Source organism: Vidua chalybeata, chromosome 1 (assembly GCF_026979565.1).
Source record: "Vidua chalybeata isolate OUT-0048 chromosome 1, bVidCha1 merged haplotype, whole genome shotgun sequence".
Lineage (NCBI taxonomy): Eukaryota > Metazoa > Chordata > Aves > Passeriformes > Viduidae > Vidua > Vidua chalybeata.
The window spans coordinates 129,738,172-129,757,766 of NC_071530.1; the positions used below are offsets into that span (position 1 = coordinate 129,738,172).

General features: G+C 40.9%; 1 protein-coding gene across 2 annotated transcripts in view; it reads left to right on the top strand.

Moving 5' to 3' along the window:
• The first annotated feature begins 7,151 nt into the window (after positions 1-7,151).
• DPY19L4 (dpy-19 like 4) overlaps positions 7,152-19,595 on the top strand; it is a 33,731-nt gene continuing 21,287 nt past the window's right edge. Inside the window, exons 1-8 of one of the 2 annotated variants that reach the window (XM_053945821.1) lie at positions 7,152-7,216; positions 11,161-11,268; positions 12,226-12,350; positions 13,054-13,144; positions 14,894-15,015; positions 15,873-16,018; positions 17,695-17,818; positions 18,366-18,500. In XM_053945821.1, the coding sequence (XP_053801796.1) occupies positions 11,214-11,268; positions 12,226-12,350; positions 13,054-13,144; positions 14,894-15,015; positions 15,873-16,018; positions 17,695-17,818; positions 18,366-18,500 (798 nt within the window). In that variant the 5' untranslated portion in view covers positions 7,152-7,216; positions 11,161-11,213. Of the gene's footprint in view, positions 7,217-7,452; positions 7,595-11,160; positions 11,269-12,225; positions 12,351-13,053; positions 13,145-14,893; positions 15,016-15,872; positions 16,019-17,694; positions 17,819-18,365; positions 18,501-19,595 lie in introns of those variants that run through there. The other variant, XM_053945811.1, reaches the window with a different exon arrangement.

Consider the following 19,595-nt stretch of genomic DNA (forward strand, 5'->3'; position numbering starts at 1 on the left):
AACTGCAAAAACAGGGCTGAGGAGGAGGAGAGAAGAAAACTCCACAAGCAAGTGTGATACCTGCAGGCCGATAGTTCCATTAACCTTTCCAGGGAAAGGCAGGCACTCTTGTTTTCTAGCAGTCTATCAGTTTTCTCCCTATTTATACATGTACTCTTTGCCTAGGTCATAAAGTGTCTAAATGAAAATTTATTGCAGGCACTGGCTATTGATTTGCAATCCTGCACATCTGGAAGACATGACCCTAAAAGAATGTCCATTCCTTGAACTAATGAAAATTTAAACTCTAGCATAAAAGAAATTGTTTCAGGATAAAATTAACCAACATTTTGAATGAACACCATCGATGCTTGGGTTTGTTTTATAGGTAAATCCTGTTTACAAAATAGACCAGAGAAGTTTCAGTGATATTTGTGGGGCTGATTGAATTCAGTAAAGCCACACTGGAGGCTTACAGCAATTAATTACACCCTCCTAAGTATATTGTAGAGAATGGCTACATGATAGCTGCTTCTCAGGGTCCCTGATGTCAATGGGATGGATACTATAGTAGTCACTCTTAAGATCCAGATTTTTTTCTGTGAATGAAACAAGCTAGTCCATGACCCAGCAATTCAAGTAAACTCCCCCTCTGGGAGGGAATCCAGGTTTCTCCCTCTGTCACTTTGTGTTTCATTCAGTCCTATCTCTGCCAAAACCACAGAGTTCAAGGACTAAGCGTAAATTTCCTGTCAATTCCTGTCCAAGTCGTAGCTGCTGACATCCTGACTCACTGAAAAGGAAGATTTTATCTACCTTTGTCAACAAACATAATTCTTCTTGCAATTCCTAGGGCAGGACCAACTCTTCACCTGTAAGGTCAGAGCTACATAAAGTTGGGAAGGATATTTAACAAATTACTCTAACATGATGTACACAGGAAAAAACAGCGGAGCCAGCTAAGGCCAACTACAAAGCTTGGTTTCCTCACATTCTCCCATCACAAAAACATAAACATTTGGCACTTTCACTAGCACTGTGCACCAACATGTTAATTCTGTTCATCTGAACTGTACCTAAATTAATTTCTCCATGAGTTTCTTAATGATAGATCTTGTATCTACCTACTATCCAGGTTGTCTGTTTTATATGTGCAGATTGCACTTGCTTTAACTCAAAACAATGCAGATTTACTAGGAAGCAAAGAATCTGCTGCTGTTTTGAGAGTCATAGAATACTCTGAGGTTGAATGGACTTAAGAGTCCAACTCTTGAGTAAATGACCCATCAAGGAGATTGAACCCACAGCCTTTGTGCTATTGTACCATGCTCTAACCAACTGAACTAATGTCAGAAATATGACTGTATCCTGATCAAATCTCAAATTTAGACACCTTTTGCTTGAGCAAAGCCATAATTTTCCTTCCCTCCCTCTACCTGCTAATGCATATTTCTTCTTGTTTAAGTATTGCAATAAGGCATTACAGTAAGAGTCACTACAACACTGGTAATGATATGACTAATAATAATTATCTTAAACTAATACAGTGCCTTTCTTCTGGGGATCACACTGTGCTTTAAAACCATCAATGCTAGCATCTCCTCTGGAGCTGCCATCTGAGTGGAAGAAGATCAGATCCCTGCCTAGCCAGCTCCTCTCTCAGGGCATTGCTCCTTTTGTGGATTGCTCTCAATCTAAGCAATAAGGTTTCATCCAGAGCTGAATGAGCTAACAAGCTAGAGGGGGTACCAGAAGTGGTACAATGATACCTGCTAAGAGCTGAGCACAAATTTGCTGATTTCTGCACTCGACGTTTGACCAATTTGATGCATAACAGATGGTGGGACAGCTCAAGAAGAAATATGCAACTGCAAAAATGAGCCCAAGGCGAGTGGCATAACGGAGAGGAGGGGAATACTTCACATGGAGGAGGAACAAAAGAGTCAAATCATGGTTTGTATGCTCACATTTGTTACCCTAACTGATAAAAATGCATCTGTCAAGAAGAGGAAGAATCAATCTGCAAACGATCTAGTGATATTCTAGTAACTCTATGAGATTTTACAAGTGGAGTAAATCATTCCACTTCCTAAGACAACCCAGTTTTATCACTGGATCTATCTCTCATCTTCATTAATTACTACTGAAATTGCAGGCAGTAATCCATTTACCATAGAACAAGCAGGAAACTGAGTATTCAAAGTATGATGAATCAGTGCTTTAACTAGCCAAAACATGGCAGGCAAAGCTTGCTGCCGTCACTGGTGATTCCCCAAGGAAAGCATTTATGTAACTGTACAGTTACATATAATTACACAGTGACAGGCGTCCTGCTTACACACTAGGTCTGTTTGTTCTCTGCATTTTTCAGAGTGTCCTGTGTCTCATAAAAGCAGTTATACAGGTAAAAATAATCATTTCAAATGGGGCCATTCAACTCAGACAACTCCAGGCTTGGAAAGCATCAGTTCTGGCAATGCTGGCTGGGGTGGAAGAAAAGCTCAGGAAACAGAACTGCCCTTCCTAGAAGAATCACACTTCTCCGTAACAAATGGCTGGGCTTATGTTTCCTCCTTGGAAAATTACAGCTGGGATTATCAGAGCTGCTTCAGAGTCAAGAATCTGCATCCCAGATGGAAGTTGCACCCTACTGCCAAGTATATTCCCATTCACTTCTTTTTTTGCTGTCTAGGAAATCCTAGCAGACAAGCAGTAGCTTGGTAATAGCTAATCTGCCTGGTTGGAGCGCTTTTTGCCTGTGCTGGAGTAGTTTCTACTCACTCCAGTGAAAAGCAGCACCAGCTGCAGAGGGCTGGCTCAGCCCAAGATGTTTTAATAACAGTAGATGCAGCTTTTGAGAAGGGATCTCATGTCTGCTTAGTGTTTGGGCTATGACTTTTATTACTGATTTATAATCTTCAAGTATCAGGCCAAATTGCTTCCTGCTTAAAGTTGGAAACCCATCAAAAGCAGTGATATCGCCCTTTCTTCTGCCAGCTGTAACATGGTCAGACAAGAATGTGGGGCTAAGACTGCTGGTTGCTATGTTGGGATAGGACATGTGCCTGACTAGTGTATTTAGTAAGACATTAAGACACACTAAAGATCATATTGCTCCACTTCTCTGAAAAATACTTCTATAAAAAAGGCCAGCACAATATTCCGAGAGCAATTTCCTAGATGTAATCAGTCATTCCTGCTGATGTCAGTACCAGGAATGGGGTTTCAGTGACTCCAGTCATGGTAGGCCTGCCCTTCAGGGACAACACAGTGCCTGAAGAGAGACCTGAATTCTGGTGCTTGCTTTGCACCAGCTGAAGTGTTTGCTAAGCCCTCATCATAAGCACCTGTGTGATGACACCAATTCTGTCATCACTCAAGGGGTGTTACCACTGGAAGCTGGGGAATGCGCTGCTCCTGGTCAAGCAGCTGATGAATGGTGAGGATGCTGCTGCATGGGGAGGCAAGGGATGAGGCTGCCTTTCCATGTTGGCAGGGCAGGCTGTGTGGGGACCAGCACCTTCACCCTCAGAAATGCAGCCCAAACAGCTGGGCACCAGAGACAAAAGAGTCTTCAGACTCTGAAATCTGCAGGGAATGTTTAAAAAAAACCAAACGGTATCAAACCCAGGAAGAGGGAGAAAGGGGAAATACAGTTTTGACTAATCATAGAGAAAACAAGCATAGCTCTGACCCAACAGAAATGACACTGAAATCAAAGATGTGGGCAGCAAGGGTTGTCGTCATTAGCAATAAAAAAAAACAAATTGCGGTTTAGTAAGAGCTGACCAATATACTAGGTGGCAAAGTGTGAGTCAAAGCAAGTGCAGAGCTGTGAGTCATCCACCTCAAAGGGCTTTATCCTTGGATAAAAGTCAAAGAGACAGATCAAGGAGAAAAAAGGAGTGTAGGAAAGGACAGAGACAATAGCAGAGCAGTGGGCCTTCTCACAGAGCAGAGGCCACGTGGAGGGCAAGGCAACTATCGGCCAGTTATGCTCCCTTACTGTTATTTCTGGCCATGTACACAATACTCTGCATGTTTCATAAATACAGGAGTCAGCCTCCTGCTCTGGGGAACTTCACCTGCAGCACAAACAAGAACTAGAGCAAGAGCAGAAAGAGGGAAGTGGTACAGTGGTCTCTGCTGAGCAAATCACATCACTAAGGGTGTGTGTTTGTGTGTGTGTGTGTGTGTGTGTGTGTGTGTGTGTGTGTGTGTTTAAATAAACAAACATTTATCAAGACTTTTCTCCTATAGTCCATTTACCATGGCTTTATTACTGATACAGTGCTCTGCAGGAGCAATATAGCAATTAGTCAGCTGACATGGCTTGGTCTTACAAAATAAGATGAAAAACAAGAAACTAAATTACAGGTCAGATAAAGGCAACTGTGATAAGGATCAATGCTATTTAAGAGGGTGAAAACACAAAGAAGGAACTCTTTCAGGTGGGATGGAGGGAGGAAAAAAAGGGATGGAGAAGATAATGAGATGGTGAGAAGGACGTAGAAGAGAAAGCGTACAGGATGAGAGGCTGTCGAGCATCACACACATCTAAACACAGGGTGACATGATTTCATTCTAGATTACAGGGAAGCACAAGGAGTGACAGAAAGAAATAAAGAAAATGAATATGCAGGATCTGATGCTGCTTCAAGGACAGTAAATACAAGAGGCAAGGTAGAAAGAACAGGAAGATGGTCATGGCAATCACATCTGTAGTGTCTTCCATCTGTGGAGGAACGCTGTTTAAAGAAATTCCAAAGGCCTCAGGAGAAATCAAATACAGATTTACCACCAGAGGATTGAAGCTAAGAGAGAAGTGAGCCAAAGCATGTTTCTATAGCCCCAGCTTAGTTTCAGAGTGCAAATCTAAATCAGCTCCCTTGATTTAATGTGTATTTTCCATGTTTTGCAATACAGCAGATGACAATAGAACCTGGCTTACTTATATCCTAGGCAAGGCAGGCATGAGCTGAAGTAATCAAAACCACTGGAAGCTGTGCTGAAATAAGATAGGAAAATTTTTTTTTAAAGTGGGAAAAAAAAATCCCAAAGGTTCTATATATTTTGAGTAACTTAATTTTCTTAGGTCCAGTTTTAAGTAACGCTTCCACATGATCATTATCCCTCAATATTCCCTCACTTATTTCCTTGCAGTCTCCGTATTAGGTGGGAGAGCACACCTTTCCAACTTTAAGCAAAATTTTGGTCCCAAAACCACTTTTGTAGGCACTACATTTTTACACTTTGATAGAAGATATACAGCTTTGGGGAGGGAAGAATCTGAAATAAATAAAATAAGTGAAACCTCTGGATACTGACAATCCAGAACCATAAGTTAGTAGCCTGTAAATTAACCCTACAAAAGGCTGGAATTAGGAGAATGGGTGAAATATCCACAGTCGTTACTTGATTATTGAAACATTACAGATATTTTTAGGCATGGGATCTTTAACATACAAAAATATAACCTGTTATTTTGTTTACAAAATAAACAACTACATTTTTTTTTAAAATTTTGTGTAATGACAAACATGCCCAGTATTATTGCATTATACTAAGGTCTGTGTCTTTCTTCTGTCAACAATCTCTAAAGGAGAGAAATAATGATTGTTAAACTGGAAAGCATCAGTACCATGAACTTGTAAATATAAAGGAAAATTATGTCTGCAGGGCTTAGAAAAAATACGTAAACAGAGAACAAATGCCACCATGCAGATACATGATGCATGTTTGTACAGAGAAAGCTTGGGAAAAGAACACAACATCCCTGTATTTATTCATTGTAATGTATTACAGCACAACGTTTAGGCCACATAATAAGCTGTCAAATGAAATAACTTTCATATAATATTAGTTACAGAAAGCATTTTGGAAGATTGAAGTGCAACAGTAATAACATTTTCAACATTACCTTAACAATAATTTCAGCACGTTCATTCTGGGAGAAAGAAACTTGCATGAAAAATTATTTTTGGTTCTCCCACCTTCAAATGTGCAATTTTTTTCCTTAGGAAAAAAGGAAAATTGAGTGAGCAGGCTAGATTTTTCACTTCTCTGCTAACTATGCATCTAAATAACTTGATGTGCATTTATAATTTTACTGAAATCAAGGTGTGGGATTATCCATATTGGAGCATCAGAAGAAAACTGAAGTTGCACAATAAATGCAACAAGGTGCACTTGTTAAAACAGCAGGCACAAAGAAGGCTTAAGAAAAAACATCTAGAGCACAATTGAGCAATTGTTTATTTTATGTCTGTCCAGGTACCAATGGTCTGAGCACAAATATTTAAAACAATTACTGTTCTTTTCATTGCAATGATTATGGTTGCTTATTCCAGTAACTTTAAAAAACCCTACACTAACAAACAAACAAAAAGCCCCAAATCGAACACGATGCATTAGAAATGCAATGGATAATTTGTGGATCATTAAAAACATAAGCAACTCCTTTCACTATCCAATAAATCAACAACTGCAGAAGTATTTTAGATTTTATTAAAAAATCTAGGAAACGTATAAATCTCATTTTACACTCCAATAGGACACACATATTGGTTTAGTTTTTCCTTGCAGCTGCCAGATAAGCAATCAGTTTTCCAGCAGCTGCTCGGCCATTGGCCTGACTGCAGGTCAGGAGACATGCAGCCTCCAAGGGGCAATTCCCATCAACCTCTTCCATAGAAGAGTTACCAGTTCTGTAATCATAGAATCAATTAGGTTTGAAAAGGCCTCTGAGATCATCGAGACCGATGTCTGAACGAACACCACCATGCCAACTAGACCCTGGCACAAAGTGCCACGTCCGGTGTTTCTTTAAACACCTCCAGGGACGGTGACTCCACCACTTCCCTGGGCAGCCCGTTCTAATGTCTAATCAGCCTTTTCTGAAGTGAAAAACTTCCTCCAGATGTCCAACGTAAACCTTTTCTGGCACAGCTTGAGGCCATGTTCTCGCGTCCTATCTCCGGCTGCCTGGGAAAAGACGCTCCCCTGGCTACCTCCTTCCAGGTAATCGCAGAGAGCGATAGGGTCACCCCCGAGCTCTCTGAAGGCGCCGGTCTCTCTGGAGCGGGGCCGGCAGGCGGGAGCGGCACGAACGGCCCGGGAGGTGCCGCTCCGGGGGCTGCGCGGCGGGGCAGGCGACGGGAGCGCGGAGCTCCCGCAGGGGAGCCCTGATGCCGCCCGGCAGCGCCCCGGGGCGCCCCTGAGCGCTCGCTGTGCCCCGGTACATTCGCAGTGCCCCGGTACATTCGCAGTGCCCCGGTGCGCCCGCTGTGCCCCCGTACATTCGCAGTGCCCCGGTGCGCCCGCTGTGCCCCCGTACAGTCGCTGTGCCCCGGTACATTCGCTGTACCCCGGTGCGCCGCCGCTCGGCTCCGGCCGCCCCCCGCGCTCCGCAGCCGCAGTTCCGGTGGTGGGAGGAAGCGCGGGGCCGCTCCGCTCCGCTCCGCTCGCCGGGGGATGCGGGAGCTCTCCCGCCCCCGCGGCCGGCGGGAGGCGGGCGGCGGCAGCGGCGGCACGGGCGGGGCGGACGCGTCGCCCCGCAGAGAGCGGCGGGGGGACCCGGCGGCGGGCGGCGCGCACAGGCCGGCGATGGAGGAAGGTGAGGGGCGGCTCCTCAGGCCGCGGAGCCGGAGCCGGGCGGAGGCGGTCGGGGCCAGGCCGCTGGCTCAGGCCGCGGTGTGGCCGCCCCTCGCGGTTTGTGCCAGGGCCGTGCCGGGACCGCCGCGCACGGACGGAGGTGAAGCACTGGGCTGCAGGACACAGGCGGCCTGCCGGGCCCAGCCCGCCCCTCGGGCCCCAGCCCAGCCCAGGGCAGCCTGTCCTTTGCAGCCCCCAGCGGGAGGCCGGGCCAGTCTCTAGGGGACGTGGGGTCCTTTTCTCTTCCCTCGCTTGGCATTGTCTCTGGGCTGAGCGCCTGGGCAGCATCTGTGGGCTCTGTGGATGCATCTGTGAGTGGACTTTCTCTTTGGCGTCCTTCCGTATGTTTTAGTCAGTCTTCCTGTCTCATTAAGTATTAGAGAGCATCCAAAAGAGGGATACGAAGGTGGTGAAGGGCCTTGAAGGGGAGGCTCTATGAGGAGCGACTGAAGTCACTTGGTTTATTCAACCTGGAGAAGACTGACGGCGACCTTCAGCTTGCTCAGGAGGGGAAGAGGAGGGGCAGATGCTGATCTCTTCTCTGTGGTGACGAGTGACAGGACCCGAGGGAATAGCTTGAAGCTGCGGATGGAAGGGTTTAGGTTGGTAATTAGGAAGAGGTTCTTTACCCAGAGGGTGGTTGGGCACTGGAACAGGCTCCCAAGGGAAGTGGACGCAGCACTAAGCCTGACAGAGTTCAAGAAGCGCTTTGACAGTGCTCTCAGACACATGGTGTGATTATTGAAGTGTTCTGTGCAGGGTCACAAACTTGACTTGGATCATCCCTGCAGGTACCTTGCAGCTCAGCGTATTTTGCGATTCTGTTTCACTTTTAGCCCCTACACAAGCATTTTTCTCCGTGTCTTTTCAGTGCAAGCCCCCGTTATAGTGGGTAAGAGATGGTGTTTCATTTTGTTGGAAAAATCAGCAGAAACAAAACTGTTAATAGGTACCCAGAAAAATGCAGGAGCAAAACAAGCATCTGCAAATCTGTCCCATGGCATATTCCAGCCTCCCAGCTGTTCTCAGCAGGGGTGCTTTCTGAGTTGCACATGGTTTCTGTATGTTTAGGAGTCTCCAGTTGCTTGTCCTCCACAACTGTGTCCATATTCTTATGAATCTGTGCAAACTCTTGGTTTACAGAACATTCTTTGGGTAGGAGTGTTCTGCGTGAAGATGATGTGCAATGAGCTGGTTCTTTTTAGCCTGACTCACTAGGTTTGTTTGAGAAGTTCTTGTATTAGGAAAGGTGAATCACTGCTCTCTATTCAGTGTGTTTGTGCACCTCACTAACTTGTAGACGTCTGGCATGTTTCTATTGGTCATCCTCTTTTCTAGACTGAGGCATCTTCAATTTGCTTCCTTGTTCCTTGTATGGAAGCCATTGCACTACTTAAAACACCCTCATGACCCTTCTCTGAATGTTTCCCAGTTCTATCTTACCCTTCTTTAGATGAGAAGACAAAAATTACAGACAGTGCTCAATTAGTAGGTGAAAAGTAGATGAGTATAGTGGGACAAAATAGGATTGAGTTATGTTTTTCTGCAGTAGAAACACAAAAATAAGTGGAATACATATTTTCTGAACAAGAACTTGTTTCAGTTGGGGACTTAAGGGGAACTGAAAAGCAGATGAAAAATTATGTGCTGGATAGAGAGTTACTAGAGACTGTGGCATCAGTTCAAAATTCTAGATAATTCTTAGTTGTTACCTTGTTTGACTTTTGTATCACTCTGTTTGAAGGATTCATTGAAGTGAAAACAGCATTTTTCTTGTTTGCAGCAGCAGCAAGAAACAGAAATAATACACTCACATGTTTTTTGTGTTATTGATTTGGGCGGACTGTTGAGCAGTCTTCAAAACTGAGGTGAAGATCTTCTGCTGAATGAGATGTTGTTTCAGAAGTAGAATTTTAAACTGTTACTTCTTTGGAAGCTTTCTATTACTGCTGTTAATGCTATACTTTATAAATTTCTTACACTTCTGCTGTGGTTCACTTCTCTGCCAGAGAAGCAAAGGCCTTTTCCTCCAGTGTTCTCAGTGCTGTTGCTTTGGTCATAACTAGAATGACAGGGACACTCAGTTGTCCTTCCAAGCATGTATCTGCCCACCTTTGTGATCTAGGGTTTTCTTCTGCTGTGTTTTATATTGCATGGTACAAATGATTTTTAACTGCAGTGCACTTGGTGTTTGCATTGCTGATAAACTTCTCATACACATGTCATGAAGAGATGCTGGTATACATTTCATTTTGGATTGACATGATGATGAATGTGATACTGAACACCCTAAACCTTGTGTTGTTTAGAATCTTTCCAGTTCTTGTCTCATTTAAGGAGGTAGACATTTTCTGTTCATTCTGTGAAAAATGTTACCATTGAGAACTTGGTTTGCTCTGAATGATTTATAATTTGCTCTGTTAACACACTGGTGTCCTGATACAGGCAGACGTTGCTTTAACCATTTATATTTCTATCTCTGGTTTCTAACTTCTAGATTTAATAGCCAGGAATTAAAAGTAGACTAAATTAGAATTGAAATAATTAATATACAACCAGAGTATTTAAAAGCTTTGTTGTGGGGTGTGAAGATTGACACTTCAAGTTTGAAGTTGGATGGGTTTATGAAGGAGCTGTTTTAAGTCCAGAGGAAAATTGGTGGCTGCAAAATTTCAAGCAATGTTGGACAGTAGGTCAAACAGGAGAGCTAAAAATTCTGGAGCATGAATTACAGTTAAACCTTTTCATTACACTTCCAGAATGGCATAAATGTTGTGGAGTATCTTTAATATAGGAATTATAAAATACTTTTTACAATGAGTCTTTTTGTATTCACAGACCTGCAGTCTGTGAGTTAGCCTCATTGCCTTTCAGACTGTAAAATAAATGGACCAGGACCTCAAACTGCTGCTGCTCACAAAAAAAGTGAACAGAAGCCTTTGGTTTTGTGATGTGATCCATGTGGCTGAGCAAACTGGGATTTTAAATTATATGTTAGACTAAATATTCGTAAATCTGCTTAGTTCGAGTAGATCCAAAATCAGGAAAAAAGTGATATTACATTTACTCTATAAAAGCCATGTAAATAATAGGCATCGCAATTTAAAAGTAATGGACTAGCCCAATTTTTGTATTACACTGTTACAGCAGCATAAAACCAGGATGAGAAATTGGCACCAGTTTCTCCCAGTGTCTGCATCAACATATCGAAACTACTGATTTCCTTCATTTGTGTTCACCAAATGGAATAAACCAGTTAGCTTCCAGTTTGGGTTCTGGGTAATCCCAGAGTATGGTCTCAAGAGAATACTATTGTTTTTTCTAAGGAATAACATAAGAATTGATTCCTGTAGTGTTATATTGTTATTTTACTTGGGCATAGGACAAAGTTTAATTGAGTCTTTGTCAAATATATCTTCCATGGGATTGAATCAGTAGCAGTAACTGGCTGCTACCTGCTGCTGTGTGGATTTTCCAGTGTGATTTTATGTATTGTGTTGCAATAACTTTAAAAAAAAATGTCTTCAGGGGCAGCAGACCTGCGACAGAGAAAGAAACAAAACTGCACAGAATCTGACAAAATGGCTCCAGAGGAGAGAAACAAAGAAAATTCAAAGCTGGGAAGGTCGCCAAAATGTAAGCTACAGAATTTTTAGCTGACTTTTGATTGTTTTTTTCATTATTCTCTTACATTTTATGGGAAGATATTTGTAGCACAGTAATTTGTAACAGACTTATTTTGAATTAGTTTTTTGAATATTTCAAGGGAAAACAGGCATGCACATTGGAGTTCTTTAATAACGACATTTTATGTGTTGGAGAGTGAAATGGTAGTCTTAGGCTGTTTCAGGCTTGGGGAGGTAGAGGCAGGGGAGTTAAGAAATTTGCTGTTACTATTTGCATACAAATAAATATTTCTGTTGCTCCTGGAATGATCTTCTGGTTGGAAACTGATACATATGAAGTAATGGTACTGAAACAAGAGCAGACAAAAAGTCCGTACAGCTTTTCAAGAAAGAGAACTAAAACTAGGCATAATTTTAGGCAAGTGCTCACCAAGCTACCAAAAGCTTTTATATTAAAAGTACATACTAACTCGAGGGAGCTACAGGTGAAGTAGTCACCCTTTGAATGAGTTCGGTAAAATTCAGATTTGTTCATTCTTATATTCAAAAAGAGAATGGAAAATAGAATGTCTCAGAAATTATGTTAGATGTGGTATGCCTCCTCTTTCTGTTAGTGTTTTTAAGAAGTTTGTGGCATTTTGGTTAGTATCGAGAGTTTGCTCTATTTATCTGGAAGAGGCTTTTCCTTCTTGATATTCATTTGTAAACAAAGCTTGCTGGAGAAAATTTGCAGTGTAGTGTGTTGAGTATTTTGTCTGAAGGTCCTGTGAAGGAATGATAACAACTGGGAAAGAAAACTGCAGGACAGAAGTAACAAACCAGTTTTCAATGTATCTGTGCCGCTGATGGTATGATAATTCTCATGCCAGTAAGTTTGCTTGTTGTTCAGAAATAAGAGTCGTGTAGGATGTACTGTTTGTTTCTCAATCCTCTGGACTATTTTAGCTTTTCAACTGTTCATTTTCAGATATGTTAATCCAGCGTTTTGCAAAGCTTTTCTTTGGCTGTCTCGCAGCAGTCACCAGTGGAATGATGTATGCTGTGTACCTCTCTACATATCATGAACGGAAATTCTGGTTTTCCAGCAGGCAGGTAAAGATAAACTACTGAAACAAAAGCCAAATTGTGTCCTTGAAATCAAATCTGACCCATGTCATGTTGAAACTCCTTGCAGTCCTGTGTCCCTCTACGGAGGCCTCTGTCTTTGAAACAGCTTCTTTTTTTTTGTCTTCTTTATTTTTTTTTTTTCCTCCTGCTAACAGTTGTTCTGGCTGTTCATGCTTTTGTATGTTTTTCCATGCCACCCTTTATCCTTAAAATGCCTTTCTAAAATATGAAAAACTACCTGAAGCATACTGGGATTGCAGAAGCTAATAAACAGGAATATGTGTTGGGCTTTTTGGGGTGGGTTTTCTTTGTGTTTGTTTTTGGATTTTGGGGGTCCTTTTGTTTATTTTGGTTTGTTGGTTTGGTTTTGTTTTCTTAAGAACTCCATTATTAAGTGGAGTATAGAAAGTTGAATGAAATTCGGGTTTGTGAATATGAAAAGATCCTGTGAATTTTGTGCTGACCTACAGTGTGGATTTAAGTTGCTCTGATTCTGAGTATGTTTGCTAAGTTACAGAGAGCAAAATGTACCTGATAGAAATGCTGTGAAGATTAATGCTTTGTGGAATATTTTAAAGATGTACAATGAAGTCATAACCATGTACTGTGTTACAAAACCAGTCTATCTGAAAATACATTGTCTTCTCTGGAAAGAGATTGCAGGAGATTAATATAATTTTTTTTCTAGGAACTTGAACGAGAAATTACATTTCAGGGTGACAGTGCCATTTATTACTCATTCTATAAAGAACTGCTAAAGGCTCCTTCCTTTGAAAGAGGTACAGAACTCATTTGTTTTATTAACTTTGAAAAGTCCTGTTCTCTTTGAAGAAAGTAAAAACTCCTGCAGACTGGGGAGACTAATTTTATTCTCTTATGTAGGTATATTGATCAGATTAATTAAAAAACACATGCTGTCCTAACTTTTCAGTGCCTTTTCAAAAACATTATTTAACTATCCTCTATTCCAACAGATTGTCTTTAATCGATACTCTCGGGTAGGGTTAATATTACTCTTATTATGCCCTGTATCAAAGTTATCATTGGGTTTGCCTGTGTCATGATAGTGGATTTTTCTGCCGTGTGAATATAATTTATGTTGAATTTGGGAATGAGGGATGAAGATTACTGTTTTCCATCCTCTTATCAGAAGATAGAACAGTTTCTGTCACAAGCTGATCTGCTCCATCCTGTCCCTGCCAGAAGTTTTTAATCTTGTCAGCTGTGATGAATAAGTGCTGATGAGCACTGAGTGGTGGGGACAGAAAGGAATAGGAAGGAGAACAGACTGGGTGCCAATGATCTCTCCTTCCTTTGTGCTCCTGCTCTTTATCCTGCACTGGCTCTGGGGCTCACTGACCCTGGGTCCCTAAACCAAAAGAAAACTAAAGCAGTGAAAAGAAGAAGGAGCACTTCCGTGCTTGTTCAGGGAGTTCAGAATGCACTGCACTAGCATGGGGCTGGAACTCAGGAGAGAAGAGGATGAATGGCCCTATCTTGCAGTGATCAGCCACTGAATTAGTTCAGTCCCTTTGTGAAACCTCATTGAAGCCAGTAAAACTAAACTTTGTGGTTGGTGTTTTATTGGTTGAACAGTTTCCCAGCTGAAATGTAGCACATCAGCAATATCTGAGGTCTTTGGTACGGGTATGTTGCCCATGCTGTGAGTAGATGGACTGCATGCCTCATTCAGGGATGCTGTCTCTGCAAACAGGCAGACTCATGTCTACAAGGTATTACAAGGCCTCCAGTCTTCAAGAGTGTATTACAGCTGTGCTGAACCCAGTTAGAAGTCCTGACAGACCTAGTTTGGCCTACAGAGAACCAGCTGCAGACCATCCACCAAGATATGCTCAGAGCTGGAAGCAGTTGTTTCGTTTGAGTGTTGCATTGTTTTTGAGGCTTTTGTTCTCCCCCATATCTTAATTTGGATGGTTTTTGCTCTTCCCTCTATTGTTCTAAGTATTGACAAGTCTTATTCTTTATTTATAACATTTTGGAATGATCTTGGAATAATCCTTCAAGTATGGCAGCTTCAATTCCATCTTAACTCCATAGAAAGGTACATTGTGTTTGGCAAAGGATTCTTAGAAATGTCAGAAATACAGAGCTGAAAGGGGTGATGTGGCCATCATACCTGACATCCTTCTCGAGACAGGTTTAATACGTCCTGCTCATCCCTGTTAGATCTGCCTCACTCCTTAAGATCTTGCTGTGAAGGTGATCTATAGACATGTAGTTCCAGGACTGCATCAGTGTGTTGCTGAAAAGACTGTGCTTCAGATGATTCATTTTGGGCCTTCTATTTAAAGACTAGATGAAAAAAGGGTAATAACTTTCTAGCTAGATTAGTAGGTGGAATGACATCTAACACGGAAATTTCTCCTTCCTTTTAAACTAGGTGGGGTGAATCAGTTAGTAGCTTTGATGGTCAAATCTTATCACCCCTGCCTTTGAATTACACTTTGGCCTGTTTTAGGAACAGCAGTAATAACTGATTCAAGGAATAATTTTTTTTTTGTCTGTAGGTGTTTATGAGTTGACACACAACAATAAGACAATATCACTGAAGACCATAAATGCTGTCCAGCAAATGACTTTGTACCCAGAGTTGATTGCCAGTGTTTTATATCAAGCATCTGGTAGCGAAGTATGTGCATTTCTCCTACTTTCTGTACTTTCATTATGGTTGTGTCTGTGGGTGTGTGTGTGTGTATGAGACTTTCTGTGTTGTATCCAATGAACACTTACATTTTTTGTTGAATGAGTTGAGCTAAGGCTCTCACCAGGTCCAGATTCTCCTCAATTCTGATCAGTCTCTGGCATAGGATTTATAGGGGTTTAACACTAAGCACTAACTTTTTCTATTATTCTTGACTTCTACAGACTGCTTAGAAATGTCAGGAGTATCTGTGCTATCCATTAAAAACAGGAAAGTTAGTTAACTCCTTTGGAGTACAAAACTCTTGTTACAGTAGTACTTGCCTGCTCATTCTCACAGGGGAAAACACTTCTGTAGATTAACCTTTTGTCAGTTTCCACTCTACTCAGGCTTTGTTCTGCTTATGCTGTGTACTTGTGTCCTCTCTCATTATCTTTCCATTTTTATTATTTACTTATTTTGGAACCATTTTTGCCACATCTTTACTTCTTCAAGTTCCTCCCTCTTATAACTTCTTCTAGTACTCGTCTGAACTTTATATCCCACTGCAGCATAGATTTATTAAATCTGACACATAGTGTTCAAGCTAAAGCAGATTCAAAAATCATGGCACTGGCAAGCTGAGTCCTGAAGTGTGCACTTAATTCACACTGCTTTGTTCTTCCCCAAGTTTTATATGAGCCCCAAATAAAAGCATGCCCAGTACATTTCTAAAGTAGTAGGCGTCTCTTACCTGTTTGTAAAGCACCTAGCACATTGTTAGCAATAACAGATTGTAAATAGTAATAATTTCCAGCTTCAGCTCAGTTGCCACTATGTCTCTTCGTTTTTATTTGTAATTTCAGGAAGTTATTGAACCAGTGTATTTCTACATTGGTATAGTTTTTGGACTGCAGGGAATTTATGTGACTGCATTGTTTGTAACCAGTTGGGTTATGAGTGGGACTTGGCTGGCAGGAATGCTGACTGTAGCATGGTTCATTATTAACAGGTAAGAAAAACATCTTTATACAATCTAGTTTGTCAATAAGGAATTTTAAAATATTAGTGGATTGAAGTGATTTTAATTAGTGGATAGAAATGCTTTTATTAAGCTTTATGTTCTCACTGTGAGAGCAAAATCTTGCAGTGAATAGAAAACATTTCCAAGTGATTCCTTGATTCTCATGATGATTTTTTTAATGGAAAGGCCTCCTGTTGTCCAAACCATCCACATTGCCAGTTAGATTGCCTTTATGTATGTGTGTGAATACTCCTGTATTCACACACAATTTAATTTTTCAAAAATATTCCTTAGAAGGTTTGGTTTTGTGCTGATGAAGAATGATGACAAATGTCCAAAACAGCTGTAAAATAGAACTGCACTCACTGGCCAGCTCTAAATATTGTGACAGTTGTCCAGTGGCATAGAAAGAAATTATCAAGTGCATTTTTTTTACAGAATACTTGATTTTTTTAATCTTCTTTTTATAGTGGGTTTTTCTGCAAAGTGGAATTTTCTTAGATGATCTTAATATCAAGATATTTTTATCTTAAAACAATTCACTTGAAATTCCCCTTCTCCTTACGAAGTGGCACAATAATAGGGAGCCTCTTTTGGGCAATGAAAACCTATGTTCCTGTTCTTGGTTTGTCACCATGGAGCTCTGGGGCTTTCTGTGAACTTGAGAGCACTTGAAATAAAAGAACTATGGAACAAAATGTGAGAGATAAACCTTTAAATTTGAACCGTTGGGAAGCATCTTCCAGGAGTGTGAAGTCATCATGACAGAATCTGTGATTAGTGGCTGAAAATACTGTTCATCAAGCTGGTGTGAACAGTGAAAAGTAGGAAAAATTGTGAATAAATCTGTAATTTTTTTCAACAGTAAATAAGATTAAACAATGTCAACAAAATGAAAGGTTTAGTAGTTAAAAAAGCTCTGAATATGCCTCTGTAAGAGGCTTCAAAGGAAAAAAGGAAAGATAATGCTTTTAAATACCTAAATGATAAAGGAGCTTGAGGCTCCTTTTTAAAGGCATAGTAGACACAAAGCAGACTATGTACCTCTGAGACTGATGCCTTTGATCACATTTGAAAGCGTGGCTTGTGCTTCTGAGTCACTTTAGCACTTTTTAAAACTTTCACCTACACCTCTAATTGTGTGGATACTGTCAAGTCATTCCATGAGAAAACCCTGCATGCTCCCCATCTGTCTTTAATATCTTGTTTTGCTGGGCAGAATTTTTCCCTGTAGACAAAATATTTGCTGCTGCTGCTGTGAGGGAGCACCAGTTTGTATCCTAAGTATGTTGTCCTCAACTACCTAAATCACTTGTTTAAAACGTACTGTATGAAAACTGAAAGGAATCTTTTCTCTCAGCTATGAGCTGATTTTCATTGCAGGTCAGAAAAGGCTCGAGGCAGATGCTTTTTGGCTTCAGTCCTATAAATGCCAGCTAACATGGAAACCTGCTAAATAGATGAGTAAAGATTGGGCCTTCTGTGCTGTTAATAAATTTGTGAAGTGTATCAGCAGCAAAATTGTGTCAGTGTTACTTTGCACTAAAATCAGGAAAAGTTTGCTTGCAAGGCCACATTTACAACTAGAAGTGATGTTTAGGCTTTCCTAGATATTTTTGTCCAACAATATTTTAATATTTTTGTTTCTTTGTACTTTTTTCTAGGACAGACACAACAAGAATTGATTATTCCATACCATCAAGAGAAAATTGGGCTTTGCCATATTTTGCATGTCAAGTAGCAGCTCTCACAGGCTATTTAAAAAAGAACCTAAACTGTTCTGCTGAGGTAAGGCAAAATTAGTTCCCTAATAAAGAGCTGTGAGTAAAACTGTACTCTAGGTTAGTTACTTCTGCTATTGTTGCTCTTCTGGGCAGAAAACAGTAGAAGTTTTGTTTCTTCTTTTTAAAAGAGCCAGTTGGATTTCACCTAGGCATGTGCAGTTTTTGCTAAACAACTTGTGCCCTACCTTGTTATGCCCCCGGGAGGGTTCAGAGAGAACAGTGTGGTAATTGGCCGTGTGCTGCTTGTTTTTGAATAAACCCAGGCAGAATTTTTCTCATGTAAACTGTTTTTCTTGAAGACGATGGTTGTTACTTTTTTACCCTGACTTTGTCTTTAAAATATTTCTTCTGATTGGCTTGAAATGTTTTTGAATATTTCAGTAGTTACTTTCTTCCATCTGAAAGTTAAGCACATCTGAAATAGTATTTTAATTATTTCCCAATACAATAATTAATTTCTGTAGTTTATGTTTTAATGATCTTTCAGTTACTTGGTGACAGACATGCGTGGGTACAAAATTAAAGTTTTTTCTTTTCTTTTTTCCTTCTAGAAGTTTTGTTACCTTTTGGTGAATGCCTCAACATATACCTTCATGATGATGTGGGAATACAGTCATTATCTCCTGTTTGTCCAGGCTGTTTCTCTTTTCCTGCTAGACAGTTTTGCCCTAGCACAGACAGAGAAGGTATTGGAACTTTTCAGCCTACTAATAGTTGGGGACTTACAGGCAGCCTCTGAGGTGCCTGCCATTCATACTGCTCAGGAGCTCCAGAGGGCTCAAGGCTAAGTGATGAGTGTCTTGCAGCCTGGGCCCAGCTGAAGTGCATGTGATATCCATCAGAAGAATAAAATAACTTTAAACTGAGTCTCTTTTGCACTGCTGTGTTTGGGATAGAAGATAAACAAAGCTTCTGCGACCTGAAACATCCTTGGAGAGCTAAAAGAGTGATGAATGATATTCCTCCGTTTTGGCATAGCTGGCTCTTTTCTTTCTCCTATTCACAGCAGGGCGGGCAGACCAAAGAAGTGCTTTGTTGGTTCTGTGCAGTTAAAGGGCTCATTTTCACCCTCAGTGGCCTGTCCTGCCTTGCTTTGCCAGTAAATAGACTAGACAGATGTTGAAGGCAAATTGATTTTTCAATACAAAAAAGTACTTAAATTTAATCTGCAAAATGGTTCTTAGAAATGTTGCAACAAGGTGTTTTTATTCTGCCTGTTGCAGTTGTATATATTCTTCTTTGTACATACATGCCTTTTAGTTTTATTAGATACCAAACTGCATGCAATTCTAATTCTTCACCTCTTCTTTCAGTTTATTTTTATTCTGTTCCTCAGCAGTGGGAAATGTTTGATCTATTGTAGTTCAAAGCAGAGTGTATAAGGGAGAAAATGGGTATTTTGGTAAAAGTCTGAAGAATCAAGCATCAAGGTTTATAACATCTGCTTATCAAGTAGTAATAACAGCAAGTATAGATAACACTCTGAGTATTCCTTCCTGAGACAGATTAATGAACAAGTTATTTTGAGGGCAAGGAAAACACCTGTTTACAGGTGAGCTCTGTCACAAATTGTGTGTTTTTACTGGTGCTTTGTAGTCACTGCTTTATGCTGTATCACAGGGGGGTGTTTCTGAATGGGGAGACCTGGTAAAATACTCCTGTTTCTGGCATTTTTACAGAATTCTTGTGAAGTAATTGTCCTTTAGTTACTGAGGCTGACCAGGATCATTTTCATGTGCAATGCTTTCCAGAGCCAAATGGTACCTGCTAGATTCATGAGT